This window comes from Euphorbia lathyris, chromosome 2 (genome assembly GCF_963576675.1).
Source record: "Euphorbia lathyris chromosome 2, ddEupLath1.1, whole genome shotgun sequence".
Classification (NCBI taxonomy): Eukaryota; Viridiplantae; Streptophyta; class Magnoliopsida; order Malpighiales; family Euphorbiaceae; genus Euphorbia; species Euphorbia lathyris.
The window spans coordinates 130,579,669-130,599,155 of NC_088911.1; the positions used below are offsets into that span (position 1 = coordinate 130,579,669).

At 34.7% G+C, this 19,487-nt stretch overlaps 1 protein-coding gene across 1 annotated transcript; it reads right to left on the minus strand.

Moving 5' to 3' along the window:
* Nucleotides 1-1,584: 1,584 nt before the first annotated feature.
* On the minus strand, nt 1,585-7,826 carry LOC136219953 (vesicle-associated membrane protein 724). Its single transcript, XM_066007568.1, has 5 exons — nt 7,479-7,826; nt 3,805-3,946; nt 3,505-3,625; nt 2,484-2,546; nt 1,585-1,865 (listed from the first exon to the last, which is right to left on the minus strand). The coding sequence occupies exons 1-5, from the start codon at nt 7,666-7,668 to the stop codon at nt 1,716-1,718; spliced, it is 666 nt and encodes a 221-aa protein (XP_065863640.1). The 5' UTR covers nt 7,669-7,826; the 3' UTR covers nt 1,585-1,715.
* Between the last annotated feature and the right edge of the window lie 11,661 nt (nt 7,827-19,487).

The following is a 19,487-nucleotide window of genomic DNA, read 5'->3' on the forward strand; positions in this document are numbered from 1 at the left end:
GTTTTTTTGTGAAACTCATACAAGCTCATCTCGATCCTTTAATTATATATTTCTGGGGTTGATAGGCGAAGAATTTCTATGAATTTTGCATTCCTAGCTTACATCTAGGACGAATCCAGGTGAGTAACACTCACAAGTTGGTAAAAATATCTAAAAATATCAATTTAAAACTCATAAATCACAAGAGATCACTTCAAACACCCTCTATCAATGAATCTTGGATCCGTCACTTTTTACATCTATACATCAAGGTATGGAAGTAAAGTGTAGGTTCAACAAGGAGTAGGGATGTAAACGGGACGGGACGGGGAATGCATTTCCCATCCCCATCCCCGACTAGTCAGGGATTCATCATCCCCATCCCCACGAGCTAAACGGGGATAAACTGATTCCCATGGAGAATTCTCATCCCCACGGAGATTCTCATTTCCCGTTTACAGATGTTCCAAAAACATTATTCACATTCTTCATTCCCCATTTACCGCGGCAATCACCATTTATGTTAAAAAAAAATCTCAAAATTTTCAAATAAAAAAAAAAAACTAAAAATTGAAAACAACCAATCACCTAATTAAAGTGAACTTAAAATCATCCAAAAAAATCCATTACCACAGATAATAATCGGGGATCCCCACGAGGCGGAGATACCTTTCCCCATCCCCGTCACAGAGGACAAAATTATCCCCGTCCCCATCGGGGCAGGTCACCGATGGGGACGGGGAATCTCCGCCCCATTTGCATCCCTAACAAGGAGAAGGAACTGGACAGGAGGAGCGCAAGGAGTTCGTTGCATTCCCAATTACTGGAATTTATCCTGCTAGGGATGATTCCAAACGGTTTTCAGTATAAAAAGAGGGAGTTGAAATTACAGCTCTAGATTTGAGATTCTAATTCTGCCATTGAGACGGAAGCAACAGGTGTTCCGGTGTTATGTTGCCTTTCGAAAAATACTAATACAAGTCACTTTTACGCAGTAATTTCTCTAACATTGAGCATAAAATGTTGTCGTATCATCACTAGCAGAAGCACATATTGTAGATTTGTTAGTACCTATTTGGTTCTCCTTTTATAGCTCTTTTTATTGTTTTACGTCAAATGGTAGAAATAGAATATTTAGTTAGCAACAACAAACCGTAAATAACAATTGAACCAAACAAACCCTTAGTATTTTAATCCGGTCCGTATAAGAGTAGAAATAATGACTCAAGCTAGGCAAAATATTTCTTACTACTACAATATGCAAATCAGTTAGCCCAACAAGTAGGAGCGACAATGCAACACTGATTATTTATTTCCTATCGGGAGGAGATAGAGGCAAAAAAATCCCTCAAATCTTTAATGGAGATCCCCAGTATCCCTATCCGTATCAGTCTCAGGGCGCGGAGAATACATCTCTCTCCCGTCTCATTGCTACCCCTAATTAACGAAGTCTTATTCCCAACAAAGTTGTAAATAAATAAGGACGGCCCAGTGCATTACACATCCCCGCTAAGCGAGGATCTGGAGAGGAAAAAATTAAGAGATTGCTTCACATCAGCACTGTTTATCAAAATTCATTTTTCTATATGAAAAAGAAAGAAAAAATGAAAAAATGTTTGGTAATATTTAACAAGGTTGGTATAACATATTATACAGCTCTCTCTATCTCTCACACCTTCTAATGAAGGTTAAACTGTTCAACAATCAACAGATTTCCAACTTAAGTTCAATAAATGTTAGTTCGCGCAGTTAAATCCCTGGCAAACTGAAAGCCATATAATAAGAACCAGAAGTAATAAGATTCCAAGAACTACCAACTTAATCTTCATGTTCTGGTACCACATTTTTCGTCGGATTTGTGTCCCCTGTTTCCGGTATGCCTGAGCCTATATGTCACAACAAAACAATAGTCAGACTCTGCCTAGACATTGGCAAAATTACACACATGTCACTCAACTTTTTATGTATTAACGTGATAGTAACTCAACTTTAAAACCGGACATAAAAATCACTCAACTTTGCTCTTTACTAAAATAACCCTCAACCTTTGACCACTCGAGTAGCAGTTAACCTTATATTATAGAGCCAATGAGAATGATACTGCAAGCAACTTCGATTCTTTAACTTTTTGGTTTTGATGTCATTTAGAAGGAGAAAATGGTTGTTTAGACAGAGAAATCTCCAAACTCGTGATTTGGAAAATCGAAGACATGGTTCGATGGGAAATGTGGTTCAAAGCAACTATAATTCTTGAACTTTCCATTTTGAGATTGTCAACTGTCATTTTGAGGTCGTTTACTTTCACAAAGGACTTTTATATTAGTAAAAGGTAAAGTTCATCGACTTTTATGTCCGGTTTTGAAATTCAGAGACCATAAAGAAAGTAATGACAAAGTTGAGAGGCCTGAGTTGTATTTACATGACAATGACATTAGAGGTTAAATGGATTGTACAGGTTATTCTGCTCAAATACCAACCAAAAAATAATTAAAAAAAAAACTTACCTGATCGCGTAAATTCTCAGTCTTGTCTGCAAGATTGGTTATCGTCTCACCCCTTTCAATAACCTGAAATATGCAAATGGATCAACTAACATTCTTTTGCTTGATTTATCATTTTCTTGATCCCTCCCCAAAGGTTAGTGAAATACAGGAAACTATCATTTAATACAAATACATAAACTTTATAAGCATTCAACGTTTATTATGGCATTTGTACAGTCGGAGCCAGGATTCTAAATCTGAGGGTACAATTGCAGTATCCCTGGACCCTCTTTTCAGGCGGAGGGCCGCCTGAAACCACCCCTCACGAAGTGAATTAGGTGTCCAAGGGTGCAACAGACCCCGTGCACCCCCTCCCCCGCCAATGCATCTGTAGAAAAGTTCCATCTGAATACTGAATAAAATCTGGTCAGAGACTTGTAGACAAAGACAACTCACTCGCACAGAAGAAACATTGTTGTTGTTAGATGAACTTCTACAATTAGCCTATATTAGAACTTGCTCCCTCTTTAGGGAACTTTTGTTACATAATGTGAACATATAAGCAGGGACTCCCATTTTTTATCATTCGGTGAAGATCAAAATATACACTAAGAGAATGGCCTAAAAGACAAAAATTATTCAGACCTCTACCTGACTCTGTGATGAAATATACAGCCAACAGATTGTGTTTTAGTAGCTCAAATAAAGTTTTTAACATCTATATCCAACTTGCCTTTAGTTCCCACACAAAAACCCCAGTTGCATATTTTTCATGTTTGTAAAGAGTCATCTAATTGTTATAAGACACTTGTCAAATGTCAAATGTCAACAGTCACTAAGTGTCCGTTTCGTTCTTTTTTTTGTACTCCTTTTTGCTTCTTTACACCAAACATTAGAATAGGAGCGTTTGGTTAGGATTGAGAAACAATTGTTGATAGCTATTTCGGAACAGTAATCGACAAACAGCTAACAGCAACAACAAATATAACCAGCAACAACTTAACCAAGCAGTCCCTAACATTTTCCAGTATAATCCACTTACCTTGTCAATATTCCCCAACATTATACTTTTAACTTCTGAAACTTGAGCCTTCACTTTTATTAACTTCTCAATTTCTTGGGCATGCTCGATAATATATATCATGTGCTCTTTCATAATTGGCCTGAAGGGAAGAAATCATACTATGTTATTTCTTGTATGCAATCCATGTAAAATGAAAATGATACATAATTCTGTATAGACATTTTTTCCCTTTTCCTTTGCCTTTTTTTTCCCTTTTCTCTTTTTATTTTCTTTTTTGGGTACAAATATTCAATAGTTTTCATGGACAGACAGACATACCCAAACTCCTTGTTGAGACTCTTGGCAACAGCTGTGTCTGCTTTACCGCCACCATATCTCTTCTTGAAGTCTGCTTTCATGCGTTCCAAAAATGCAATAGAGATCTTCTTGCTAACAGATTCTTTGGCAACAACACAATAAGCTGCAAATAGCAGATATCACAGTGTCAAGAAGAAGGAACAAAACTTTCCTCAAGAATTCATGCCAAAACACGAGATAAAGAAAACGTTCAATCACAAGACTTCAATCATTTTAGTCACAGTTGTCGCCACAAGTATTATGACTTAAATGACCGACAAAAATAAATATAAACATATAATAGGCCTAATTCCACCCCAAAAGGTACGTCAAAGGACGAGGATTGCTTCACAAATATAAGTAGCCTTATGGCTTATTAATTAAGCAATATGGAATGCTTAACACACCCACATCAGTGAATATCTGCAGTGATCTACCATTGAAATAGACGACTCTACTACTATGTAAAGATAGACCTAACTCCACCCCGAAGTGTACCTCAAATGAGAAGGATTGTCTCACATATATAAGTGGCCTTATGGCTCACTAATTAACCAATATTCGATACTTAACAATGTTCCCTCATCAAACCTCTCAAATCACACCAGAACATAGTTATTAAAGGCGCAAGGAGGTCTTGGAGCCTTGGCACAAGGCACATGCGTGCGCTTGAGCGAGAGACAAGGCGCACTAAAAAAAAAAAAAGGGCGGCCCGGTCGCATTACGCGTCCCCGCTGAGCGAGGGTCCGGGGAGGGGTCCCACCACAAGGGTGTATTGGGAGCAAGCCTTCCCTTGCCAATTTAATTAGCAAGAGGCCGCTCCTAAGACTCGAACCCGTGACCTCAGGTCACACGGCAACAACGTTTTACCGTTGCGCCAAGGCTCGCCCTCCGAGACAAGGCGCACTAAAAGAATAAAAACATATAAAATCATAATGATAATAATTTAAAATATAAAAAATGACAAATACTAAATCATGATAACATGCAATAAACCTCATATTCTAAAGTTCAAGTTTTCAACTAAATATTGGATCCTAAGTTGACTAATAGCTTCAACTTCAAGTTCTTTTGGTTGTCTACTTCTTTCTCTCTTATTTTTTTGTTTGTCGTTTGCTTTTTCTTTCTCTTTTTTTTCCCCATGGTGTGAAGGTCTGTCTTCTTACTTTTTTTTTATTGTTTATTTTGGACACTAGATATGTCTAATCTAACTGTGGAGATTAAACATGTATCTAGCTCTTTAAAACCTCAAAATAAAACCATGTGACAAATAGGAGCGCCTCTTATAACCACAGCTAGGTGCACAAAAAAGCGCCTTGGAGGTCACCTGAGTGACAGGTCAGCGCCTTCCTTTGGAGTGCTAAGGCACTCAGCCTAGTACCTTGTGCACCTGGAGCCTTAGGTGCTAACAACAATGCACCAGAGCATAGAACTATATGCCAACTCCAACATCAAAACAATTTTTGAGACAAACTTTAGAATCTAGAGGTTTTAAGTTGAGCCGAAGTAATACAGAATATTTGGAGTATAAGTTTAGCGACGATAGGAGTATGAAGGCAGGGACAATCACCCTAGATGGGAGAGTTGTTCAGGCATCGGATTGCTTCCGGTATTTAGGATCTATTATCCAAACGGATGGAGAAGTAGATGGAGATGTTGCTCATAGGATTAAACCTGGGTGGGCGAAGTGGAAGAATGCTACGGGTTTCCTTTGTGACCCCGGCATGCCTAATAGATTGAAGGGAAAATTCTACCGCACGGCAATCAGACCAGCATTGTTATATGGTACGGAGTGTTGGGCAGTGAAACACTGTCACATTCATAAGATGTCGGTGGCGGAGATGCGTATGTTGAGATGCATGTATGGTCATATGAGAAAGGATTGGGTGAGTAATGAAATAATTAGGACAAAAGTAGGGGTTACATCTATTGAGAATAAAATGAGGGAAAACCGACTAAGGTGGTTTGGCCATGTAAGACGAAGATCGCTTGATGCGCCAGTTAGGAGGACTGAAGAGTGGCAAAGGGATGTAGTGGTGAGGGGTAGAGGAAGACCTAAGAAAACTTGGAGGAGGGTGATCGAGAGTGATATGAGTTTACTGGGGATTGAGGAAAATATGGTAGTGGATAGGACAGAGTGGATGGAGAGAATTTGTGTCGCTGACACGACTTGATTTCACGGTTTTATATGATGGTTCATGTTAGCCGACCCCGAATCATTTCAGGACTAAGGCTTTGTTGTTGTTGTTGTTTTCTCATGTAAGTATGGAAGATAAAAGTTTGTAGCACAGCCAACACTACAACCTTTTTGGGAAATTTGTAGGACTGGACATAAGCATAGGGTTTATAACCTATTCAGGAATAGCAGTCCTATTTTGCTGTTGTATCTCTAATTAACTCGGTAACATGTTTAATTGGTGGGAAGGGATTGAGGACTTTCACTTTGAAAGCCCAAGATTTCAAAGTTAGAAAAGACGAATCCTTTTAGGTTAACGTGTGGAAGTGATTATTCGACCATGAAGTAGAAACTCAAAAGCAAAGCATGGAACATATTAAGAAACTGGCACAATTTGTGCATAGCCAGACTCAAATATGATTCCCTTTATAGAGATTAAAAGAAGACTTTTGTTAGAAAACAAAATCTATCATACAGTTGAGCCAGCCAGGAACAATCCAAGATATTGCTGCATTTTCATCTTTGAATTTTCTATATCAAATGACAGTTTGATTAAGTCAACAATTCAGCCAGGGTAAATAAAATATCTAGAAAAGTGTAACGCCTACTGAGGTGGTGGTATTGGGGTGGAACTGAGCAATGAGTGGGTACTAAAGGATGGCGATTGGCAGCTGAAATGAACTCAATCTTGCATCGGAAATGGAGAGAGAGAGTGTAATTGGCTATATTAGCAAGATGTGTTTCCAATACCCGTGTTTCAAAAGCATGAGGCTCAAGAAATGGGACTTGGGCCAAAAGCGGATAATATCTACATAGTATTGCATTAGGCTATTACAATTGGTAACAAGGCCAGGTTATCCAAATATAACGATCTCCGGGACAAACAAGACGAAAGCTCATGGGCCTATAACGATCTCACCCTAAGGGGGTGACGTCAAGGTGGAAGATCTCAAAGAGTGGCTCTAAAAAGCCAGGGTGCAGAAATGAACAGAATTCCACACCCAAAGAGCAAGGGTGCAGAAATGAACTGAATTCCACACCGAAAATGAACAAGGATTGACTCGGCTATATTAGTAAGAGTGTGTTTGGAATAATGTAAACACAATTCAAAGAATGAGACTTAGCCAAAATAGAAAATATCTACCTTAGACCATGTTCATGCTGTTACAAAAAGTCTAGACAACTCAGCAGATATTTCACTACTTGAATCACCTCTAGCTACCTAAAAGAACTAGTTCGTTTTGCTCAATTTTCTCGGAAACCAAACTGTGAATCACCAAACAAGCATAGAAAAAGATTGCAAAGGTAAAGTCATAGCCTCGAAACAAGTAAACAAAATCTAAACACAAGTTTCCTAGTAGATCCATTCAGTTTCACTTGGAATTCAACTTACTACTACATTTACTCATTTTCCTAAAAAAAAAGAACAACGTAAATTAACATCATTTTAGTAAAGAAAGGCAGATTAAAATCGAATTACCATAGCCATCTTCAACAAGAAAATTGAATGTATGGTGGTCACAATTGTAGGTGAACTTATCATTAGAAGCAGGCAGTTTTTGAAGACACTGAGCTGCGATCGCCGGAAAGTTACCGGTGAACTCGGTGTACTCGGCCAAAATCATTGTGCCTCTAGCCACAAAGCTGTAAATGAACGATTCCTGACTCATTTCCACCTAGTTGAGCTGAGTCAGGTCGAGGCAGGCCGAGTTGGAGGACAAAGATTTGCAGAAGAGGACTTGGACAAGAGTCAAAAACAATGATACACCGGTAGAAAGAGAGAAGCGAGGTTTCTTCTGGTTATACTCTAGCGTTTTTAGGGCCGTGTTTGGATCTTATTAATTTCTTTTAAAGAGAAGAAATAATAGTTAATTCTTTGAATTGTCGGCTAATAAAAGTCAAACGACCGCGTTTCGTCCTGAAATACAAACGTTATTTCTGGAAGAAATGGAATAAAAACATATTAACATTTGAATATTTGATTTTTAATGTTGGTTTGACTTTAATTTGACCGAGTAAATTAAGAGAAGATTAAGACTTAAGAGACAGGATTCAAATTATGCGGCGATTAATTAATAAAAAAAATCCAAGTTGGACGTATAAATAATCATGAGCAGTTGAGTTCATGAAATGATTTATAATTTCCTAAGGTTGGAATATAAAACTAGTTTGAATTAATTATATATTCTTCGTATGTATGGAGTAATTTCAGTCGGTTCTTCGTATAGTGTTCACTTGAAACCTGAATGATCTAATGAATTTGATCGTTCATAGGATAGAAACTTTCAAATGTCTTAAATCTCCACTCTGATTCTAATAAGTTTAAATCTAACGTAAATGATTAAATTCAAGAGTAGATGTCAATTGATAATCATGTTGACATGTCATAGGATAGAAAGAAAACATAAACCTAACTACTAAAAAAGTCTCTTCTTCTTTATCCAGATTTTGGGGTTTTCCGATAAATCTCTTCTTTGCTTCGTTTGTTTTTTCTTTATTGAATAAATTTTTTATTAGTCTATTATGGTAGATTTGATAGTTTCTTCTTTATTTGTAGCTTTTTTGTTCTTTCTTCTTTTATTAGTGGTTGTGATATGTCTCACTATATGATTGTTATGATGTTTTCCTTCATGGAAAAATATATGAATTTTGTCTATCATCGTATAAATCTGACTTTACTGAAATATCATGAAATCATTCCTAGAAAAAAAACTATAAAGTCGATTATGGGTGGAGCGTGTTTCTTGTCGTTGTGCTAAAATCAGTTTCAAGGACCGTCTATTATTTCTCTATCACGATCTATTTGAAGATACAAAAAGCATCATTAGACCTCTAATCTTTCATTTTTTGGTTCATTAAGTCCATGATCTTTTATTTTTTGTCACATTAAGCCATTGATGACCAAAAAAATCAAATTTGAATATAAAACTCGATTAATAGAGTGTTATTCATTTCACTTGTGCTTGACATTTTTATTTTTCACAGTTTGAAAAAAAAAATTGATATATGTAATGTGGCTATAGAAGAATTGTAAAAAAAATACAATTTAAGACATATATGAAATGCATAATCTATTTTTAACTGAATTAAATATTCACAATTAGCTAATTTAGCAAGCTGAGGAATGAGAAAAAAAATATCAGGGGCTTAATATGTTCAAATAAAAGATCAACGGAGCCTCAAAATGTTTTTACCTTAATTGAATCCATTAAAAAAAACATTAACCAATTCATTTTTCTTTTCAACAACATGATATGTAAAAAAAATGTGACTAATAATAGAACTAGAAATTAAAGAGTTGAAACTCAATTAGGAGGCGTTTGGTTCGCATATAATAACGAAAAGGAGTTTAGAAAGGGAAACAAAAAGAAAGAAATGATAAAAACTATTCTATTCTTTACATAATTGAGAAATACCTAAAATATCCTACATTGCGTTTATATATATTATATCCCCTCAAGCTAGAGCGTAGATGGTTAAGCCTCCAAACTTGGTATTAATGGGTTGAAATAACTTTGTTGGTGATGTCTTTGTGAATACATCAATTAAATGATTTGTAGTAGAAATTGACAATGGACGAAAAAGACCGATTGGCAGCTTTTCTATTAAAAAAAAAAGCAGCAACTGATCTCAATATGTTTTGTCCTTTTATAAAAAGTAAAAATGATAGTAAGATAAATAGCAAACAAATTATCATAAAACAAGGAACTAACTCATGAAAGGATAATTGCACAACTTAAAAAAGATACATTAGCTATTATATTTTAGTTGTGAGAGAAGTCATTGATCTGTATAGATGATCTTGAGACAATATTTGGCTTTTTGCTTTTTTTATAAAACTGTTTTTCTATAAGAATAAAGACTGCTATATAAAAACACAATACTCATAAATAAATCTTCTACTGCCGATGCAGATTGCCCAATCTACATCTGAATTATCTTGCAACTCCATTTCAAACTTGGAGGAATAAAATAATCTTATAGAAGAATCACCTTTAACATATTGTAAAATATGTATGACTGCTTGAGATGAAAACTAGTAGGATTTGTTAAATATTGACTCGATGTGTTGATAGAAAAAGTGATGTATGGTCTTGTTGCTGCAAATAGACCGGGTTGCTTATCAATTTTCTGCACATAGTTGGATTTGTCAAAACAACACATGGATCTCATGCATCAAAACAATTTTCAAACTAATGAACATTATGCAATATAGAAGGAACCATTAACCTACATATCCAGGAGAATATCATCATGTTGCAGCGATCCCAAACAAGGTGATTCTGGTCTATAAGGGCGGAATCTTCAAAGAACTAATAAGGAAAGCCATCTTGTTCTTCGTACGTGTTGATCATTTGAATCCTTTACTCTAAGAATGGTAATTGTACCATTGAAAAGTTGAACCACCAAACCAAGCTAGAGTTCTATCCAGGATAAGTAATAGAAGCTTGAAGGATTGAGAGATGGATCGACAAAAACCTTTACATGTCTATTTGTTTGATTAGGGTTTGCACGATTCACAACAGATGTACCTTCACAACTAGAACTAAACAAAGATAAATCAAAGCGATTTCTAAAAAACATCAAAAGAATATGATTTTTTTCCAAAAAAAAAAAATCTAAACAATTCTAAGAAAGAAAAAAAAAAATCTTCGTAAGGAAAGAAAAGAAAATTTGAAAAGAAAATGTTGAAGACTATCACGAAATGTGCTCTGATACAATAACAAAACTAAAAATTACGAAAATTGAAGAAGTGAAAATCAAGGGAAGAAAATGAAGTGAAGAATAAGTTTCTTAACCATAAACCTAACTCATAATGTTTTTTTTTATCTACTACATCTAATAACCCGGTAAATTTTTTTTTCTACCATTATAATAATAAAGACTATTTACATTTTTTTTTCAGATCAGTACCTATGGTTGGTAAAAAAATTATTTTTTCCAAATTTGGCTGATAACAACCTCAAAATGAAAATTTTCAAGAATTAAAGTTGTTTAGTATCATATTTATTATGAAACCACATTTTTTATTTTTCAAAATCGTTATTTTTGGAGTTTTCTCCTTCTAAACTTTAAATTTCTTTTCCGAAAAAAGCAACGCCTAAATGACATCAAACCTAAAAAGTTGAAAAATTAAAATTATTTAAAATATTATTTAATTCTTGAAAATTTTCATTTTAAAATTATTATCGGTCAAATTTAGAAAAATAAAAATTTTACATACTACAAATATCGGTTTGCAAAAAAAATATGAAACCACAAAATTAATCATAAATTTAATTGTGATCTACTTTTAAACCAAATAAATATTTCGTGTTTGTTTATTTCCATTTTTCGAAACTATTTTTTACATTTCAACGCTAAATAAGAGATAGAAAGTGTTTGGTAAAATTCTGAAATCGTTGCTTTTTGTAGAAAAAAGCAATTAATATCTATGCCAAACAGATAACAGCAACAACAAACAGAAAATAGGAACAGCGGAAACAAACCGTCCTACTAATTAAAGTGGTAAACATAAAAGGAAGGCAGACATCAGCCGAAATCCGTTGTGTGAAGCTATTATTGCTTTAAGCTTTACTTTTGTTGTTTTGTGTTTGTACTTAAAGAATTTTATTTTTGTTTTTAATTCAATTTTAAATCTATAATTAAAGTATTATAATATAATTAAAGCATGTCTATGCAATCAAGAGAATAAATTATATTTTCCTTAGTTGTTTTCTACATAACCCTAGGCTTTACTAATTTCATGAAAAATGTGGTTTTTAGAGTTCTAAAATAATTAATTTTTTTTAAATAATTAATTGATCATTAAAGAAAAATATTATAAAAATGGAGAAGATAATTATATATTAAAAAAAATTAATCAAAGTACAACTTATTTATACATATTAAATTGATAAAGTCGTGTAAAGAATAAAAATATATTTCTCTTTTGACAAAAATGGCCGAATAAACTCGGGTTCCATTTGCCAAAAACAAGGCGTGACCAAAGACAAGACTTCACTTGCAAGCAAATGAGCAACTTAGTTGGTGGACCTTTTGGAAAAAATAATAGACACCTCATGTAGGACAGATAAAAACCTCCTACAATAGCTAGCTACAACCCCAAACTCCGACCTATCCTCCGTCCTCTTTTGAACAGCAAGAACCACCTCTTCTGCATCCATTTCAATCACCACCCGAGCTCGACCCTCATCTTTTATCAGTTCCAACGCCTTTCTTAGGCCCATCACTTCCGCAAGCCTGGGAGCGAAAACAGCAGCAAACGGGAGAGAGTAGCAGCAAATGAAACTGCCCATGTGATCCCTAAGAACTCCACCTAACCCGATTTTATCCCATCCCGGTCTGACGGTCGCATCAATATTCAATTTAACAAAACCAGACGGTGGACACATCCAGTGATCGGCTCGGATTCTCAAAGTTGGTACTGTCGTCCCTTTTAAAGCCAAAGAATACTGATGCAAGAAGTCTTTAGATGTAAATGCTGTTCATTAATAAAATTCAGTGATTCTTTGTCAAAAAAGAATAAATATATATATATATTTCAATCTAAATTATTTTTTCTTGAGTTAAATGAAGTTTTAAATTAGGCACAAATACAATACATCATGGGCCATGAACTTATTAAAAAAAGACTGGCCTTGAACTTTTGACGAGGTCTTAATAAGCCCATGCACTTATCAAAATAAATAAGGGTCAAATACATTAATATAGTGGTATTACCAAATTTAATTCTTAATATATTATATATTCTTTATATATTATGATTTAACATTATAATTTAAAAATCTAGACTCCAATTCATAAATCATAAACCCTAAAAAATATATTATAGACTTTTAATTTGTAAATTCTAATCCTTAAAATATATTAAAAATACTGATTTTACTAATTTGACATAATCCAAAATTATAACTTGACATAGTTATAAATAGTTTTTAAAAGATAAATTTCTGTGGTTGTCAAAAAAAAAAAATAAATAAATTTCTGTGTAATTTTCCCAAATAAAAATACCCCAATTTGGCATTCATCTCCAGCTTGAATGACCAAAATGTTGATGTTTGAGGCAAAAGTGTTTATTTGTTACATATTTGACAAGTTTAGGTGTCAATCCATTTTTTTAAACAAGTTTAAGGACCATGATGTATTATCCCTTTATTAAATTTATAATGCGAACTTAACTTTTAATGAGGAGATAGGTCATCTACACATATTAAAAGTAAAATCTATTCATCTACAAATATTTTTATTTACATCTGTTTTTACATGTTGAAACATGAAAATATTCATAATTTCCAAAATCAAAATATTAACTGCTGGTCTTTTAAAATTAAATATATATAATGTAACCAAATCTAGCTTTAGGTTCGTGTAATGCACAGTTTTTTTATATGTTCAAGCATGACGTATAGCAGGGGCGAATCCAGTATGGGGGCACTCGGGGCAGTTGCTCCCACTGACAATTGTATTTTTTTAAAAACCCATGTATTAATTTTGAAGTTTTAGAGTTTTGTCTCTCTTCATCAATGGATGTTTAGGGTTTACTGGTTCTATAATTGAGGATGAATAATGGTTTTAAATTTAATATTTTCTTTTTATTTTTTTAATTCTGTTTTAAAGCAAAACGACGCCGTTTTATTTAATTAGAACTATGTCGTTTTGTTTACAACAAAAATAAAAAAAATAAAAAATAAATATTTAAATGTAAAACTAAATATGTCCTCAAACAAACCATCAGTCTCTCTTATTCTCTTTAATCTCTTTAGTTCTTCTTCTTCAATTCCTCTTTCTTCTTAAGCCTAAATTGAAATCCCTAATCCTAACTAAGATTAAACTCGACACTCCATCTCCGATCTTTGCCTCTATGCTCTGGTATTTGTTTTGCTCCTACTTGAATTTTGATTTTATATTCCTGCTACTATTTTACTTGAACTTGAACTTTGATCTCTGATTTTCTATGATTATAATTGAATTGAAATGGTATGATTTTGTGTTTATCTTTGCTCCATAAAATGCTAAAAAAGTATAGATAATGAAGAAGTTAGCTCTATTTTTACCAGTTGCAACTGCATCGATGGAAAGAGTATTTTCGGCAATGAAATTGATAAAGACACCACTCTTGTTTGAGATTTATTTTTTTGAGAATAAATGAAGATTAATGGAAGTTAAATGTTTACTTCCTCTAATCTCCAAACTCTAACCTCCAAATCAGGAGTTAATGAGAATAACGTAAAGTTTTTTAAAATTTGTTGTCTCTGATGAGTAAATTTAAATTTTCTTCCCCTCTAAATTTAAACTCTCCAACAAAGTTAAACATTTAACTTTCATTTCCATCACTTCCTTTCCCTTTCCATTACATCCTTTAACTCTCATCTCCATTAACCTCCAATCTCCCCAAACAAAGGCTAAGGATTCTTTCCTATGCTTTTCTTTTCTTTTCTTTTACTACGAATCCTGTGCAATCCAAATTGAAAATTTGCAAGTAGACCGAATACATCATTAAAAAGATCAAGAAGCGAATTAAACTGTTACCTTTTTCTTTAGTACTAAATACAATTGTACCATTGACTCTAATTACATACAATTACGGATATTTTAAAATCCTTATTTCGCTCCTAATAAGTTTTGTATGATGTATGTCAGAAAAGAGATCATATAATAGTCATGATGATTAAAAGAGACCCTATAATACTATATTAGGATCCTAATTAATTTTTTTAGGTTCACAATGCCAAAGGCATGCAAATTCAAACTTTCTGAACAGAAATAAAAGAGACACAAAATTGTAATTCCCGCGAAAAAAGGTAAAATATTTTGGGGCATGTATAACCAATTTGCTCATATATAAGAGGGGTAAATAATTTATCAGTCCTCGTCTTTTTACTTAACATATTGTTTCCTCCCCCTATTTTGAAAAACACATTATAATGTCTCTATGTTTTATCAATATTAACCATTTGGTTATTCTGTCTAATTTTTTTAGATTTTTAACCGAACATATCTTGCCTTTCAGGACAGCCATGGTAGATACAAAATGACCAAGTTACTATGTTATTTTCAGTGAGTCTGATTATGCCAAATATAACAGTTAATAATAATAATAATAAAGACAGAAGAACCAAAGAGTTAATATTGACAAAATATAAAGATCTTATAATCTGTTTTTCAAAATATGAGGACTAAATAGTGTGTTAGATAAAAAGAAGTTATAAAAGAAAAATATTTAGACATCAATCCATCGTAAATATTTAATATTGCATTACTTATTTGTTCATTGAGCCCAAACATAATTATTAAGTAAAGAAAAGAAAGATATTTCAATGAAAAATAAATAAATAAACGAACATTAAGACATTCTAATTAATATTTTAGGTCTTAATATCTCCGTAATAGCTTCATAACACTTGTAAGGATTCAGAAATAGAGTTCGATATGAACTCATCATTACAAATAAAAAATAAAGAGAAAAACCTAATTAAGAAGAAGATGAAAATGAAGAAATTAAATAATACTCTATTGATTTGCTGCCTCGCACTCATCAATCCATTCACTGTAAATGTCGATAGGTTCACTTAAAGAGTTACAGGAAGTGGTGTAGGTTTCTTTGCAGACATTACATGTTGCATATGCGACTCCTAAAATCTTATCAATGGTACACTTAACTGAGTTAGTATGATCGCAAAAAGGACAAGGGAAACTCGTTTCTAACTTCTCCATTCGCTTTGCCTTCTTCCTCACCCTAAAAAGCCAATTACTTCCTCACTTACTTCTTGTTCTTTCCATTCGTATTTGGAATGTTGTTTATAAAGAGTGTTGATCTCCTTAGATAGATAATTAGAATACACACGATATATATGCAAAACTTAGGACTAAGCCAGTGTTTGGGAGGGTGTTAATGAAAGTAAATAGGAGTAATGGAAGATTAAATATCAAGTTGTAGGTGCCGCGGCCTCGCCCGGGCGGACCGGGGGGTGGACACCGTTGACGACAGATGCTGTGATTGGCGCCGAAAGCAACCAATCGCGGAATCAAGCTGCTCGACAGGACCGGAACGTGGAGTATGGAAGAGTCGCCACCCACGAATGGGAAAATGAACACTGATCCCTTGCGGGAGACCGGTGAGGGTTCGGGAAACTTAGGTACGAGCCGAGAAGGCTAGCTCCTTTCCGGAGAAAGGCTACTAGGCACCCCGACATCGCCCAGTTATGAACCACCGGCCTCCTACTTAGTGTGTTAGGCGATAACGGACTAATCGCATATTTCTTTAAGTTTAAAATTCATTTGAAACCTTTTCTTTCTCGCTTTGAAAACCGTTTTGAGCATATTATTTGAAAGCCATTTTAGTAAAGAATCACCCATTTTGCATAAATTTAAAGTATATAGGAGAGAGAGAGGGGAAGAAGAAAGAATTAATTTATTCACAGTGTGATTTATGCTTCAAACTATACACTAACTCTAAGCTAATCTCATTCCCCAAAAACGAGTTTATTTACATGGTTCGTACCTTAATCGTCGTTGGAACGATTTAGATACGTTTCAAAATCCCGTTAATTTACATGACATCGACTCGAATCGCCGTTGGAACGACTCGAGCGTTTGAAAACGTGAGATAATAAATTTTAACAAAAAAACGTGATTAAACATACAAGTCCATTTTATTTTTGTACAAAATTGTTTAATTAGGAAAACGATTCAAAAACTCGGTTATTTATAATGAAAATGGTTTTATTTACAAGGTTCGCTTAATCCGTCGTTGGAACGAATTAAGGTTTCAACACGTGATATTTTGGAAACGGTTTAAAATGACAAAAATATTTTATTTACACTTGAAGAATATCTAGAAAAGCTTTAATTTAAACAAACAACTTGAAATCTCTTTTTATCTTTTATTTTCCCTTTTTACTCAATTATCCTTCATTTGAACATAATGACAACAATTGATAAATTAAATCCAAATTCACCCAACCAAAACATTTTCCAAATCATATATACATATAGGAAATTCAAAAGGAAAAGAAGAAAGATGTATATATATATATATATATATATTTTTGATAGAAATGATAATTATACATATACATTTTAAAAGAAAAGGTAAATAATAAAGACTATGATTAATAGATAAAAAATGACAATAATATTCACAAATGATAAGAAATTAACTTTTAACCCCAAAACTATTATGGTAAGTATATATAGAAAATAACCCCAAAATGACAAGTATGTATAGTTTAAATGAATTTAAAGGAAAATCTATATATATACATGTAATTTTATCAAATCAAATTAATGAAAAATAATATCTAAACATGTTGAATATAAAAAATAATTAAAAATAATTTGAATGCATATATTACATAATTATATATATATATATATATATATATATATAAAGGATCAAAAGTCTAAAAGTTGAGAAATAAGGACCAAAACAGCATTTTTTACATTTCAGCAGTTTTACCGACGAAAATTCCGTCGGTAAACTGCCTTTTGTGACAGAAAATGGAAAATTACAGAAGCAGTACCTAACCTTGCAGATTTGTTCAAACACTTTAAACTTAATCTATTCTATCGTTTTGGATCTCCGAACTACCAAAATTGGATCATAGTCTATAACGGAGACTCCTAAAACGATGTTTTATTCGAAACGTTATTTACAAAATGTTTAAAATTTATAATTACAACGTTTTAGTCCCGAACTACCCTTAACACGGGTCACGGTTCGTGTTGGGACTTAAAACGAGGTTTTTTAATTTAAAACAAAACCAAACGTTTATTTAATACGAGACGAAACTTAAATAAATTCGGGAAAATAAATAAACGTGTTTAAATAAATAACTAACTAATTACACGAATAAATAAAAATAAACAAAATAAAATAATTAAAATAAATAAAACGATTCTAGTCCTCGGATAATACCTCAAGATCGGTAATGACAGCTGAAGTCGGTTGATTCCACGAGTTACGATTTTTGTGTTTTTCGGTGTTTTTAGTAAAATTTTAACTTTTAGGAAATTCAGATTTTTTAGGAAAAAAAATATTTTTCCCAAAAAAATTACTTTCTCTCTCTAAAAAATGTTTTAGAGTGAGAGAGTCCCCAAAAAATCCCCCACTAAATGCATTATAGGCACGGATCCCAAAATATTTTGGGTGTGGCCCGACGGGCGTCGGGCTACGCCCAAAATGGTTGGACGGACGCCCAACTTCTGTTGGGCGAGCGCCCAAATTACGTTGGGCGTTCGCCCAACCTCGTCGGGCGCTCGCCACACGAATGTTGGGCTTTCGTCCGACGTTGTGGGGCGTCCGCCCATCAAACGTCGAACGACACCGACACCCCTCGGGCCGCGTCCAACGCTCGACGAGCGATGTCCATCGTCCGACGGGCGATGTTTCACACCCGGCCCATCGGGCGGGCATTCGAAGCGTCGCGCCCCCTTTTCCTTTTTTATTTTTTAAAATTTCCTAACCAATGGAATCAACCGCTTTAGCCGTTTGTCGTGGGTTTTCATCATAGGTCCTCCGACTCGGTGTCTACAGTTGCCCCTACTTTTCTATTTTGACAGTGATGTGTGTGTTTTGAAAACGTTTTTTGCTAACGCAGCACATGCAATGGAAATATATTAAAGTAAAAGACACATATAGAGTAGGAGGAAGAATACCTGATCCCCGCGCCGCGCGCTCCAGCTTCGTCTTCCGTCTTCACCGTCCTTGCCTTTGAATCGGCTGCTGGTGGATGCTTTTCTTAGGGATCCTAGCCTAAATCGACCGCGGGTAAATGGCTCTTCCTAGCAACCCTGGTCATCGACCGCGGGTAAGAATGGCTCTCTCTAGCGACCTTGGTCATCGAACATAGGTAAAATGGCTCATTAGCAACCTTGGTCATCGGTCGTAGGTAAGATGGCTCAAAAGCAACCTCGGTCATCGACCGTAGGTAAGATGGCTCAAAAGCAACCTGGGTCATCGACCGTAGGTAAGATGGCTCAAAAGCAACCTCGGTCATCGACCGTAGGTAAGATGGCTCAAAAGCAACCTCGGTCATCGACCGTAGGTAAGATGGCTCAAAAGCAACCTCGGTCATCGACCGTAGGTAAGATGGCTCAAAATCAACCTCGGTCATCGACCGTAGGTAAGATGACTCAAAATCAACCTCGGTCATCGACCGTAGGTAAGATGGCTCAAAAGCAACCTCGGTCATCAACCATAAGTAAGATGGGTCAATAGCAACCTCGGTCATCGACCGTAGGTAAAATGGCTCAAAAGCAACCTCGGTCATCGACTGTAGGTAAGATGGCTCAATAGCAATCTCGGTCATCGACAGTAGGTAAGATGGCTCAATAGCAACCTCGGTCATCGACCGTAGGTAAAATGGCTCATTAGCAACCTCGGTCATCGGCCGTAGGTAAGATGGCTCAACAGCAACCTCGGTCATCGACCGTAGGTAAGATTGCTCAAAAGCAACCTCGGTCATCGACCGTAGGTAAGATGGCT

Bases quoted from the DNA above. Each gene is read 5' to 3' on its own strand.
- LOC136219953 (XM_066007568.1), bottom strand. From the start codon at position 7,668: ATGAGTCAGGAATCGTTCATTTACAGCTTTGTGGCTAGAGGCACAATG. The intron at 3,947-7,478 runs GTAATTCGATTT...TGCTATTTGCAG, and splicing joins TCTTGTTGAAGATGGCTATG to CTTATTGTGTTGTTGCCAAA. The intron at 2,547-3,504 runs GTAAGTGGATTA...TGCATATTTCAG, and splicing joins TGTTGGGGAATATTGACAAG to GTTATTGAAAGGGGTGAGAC.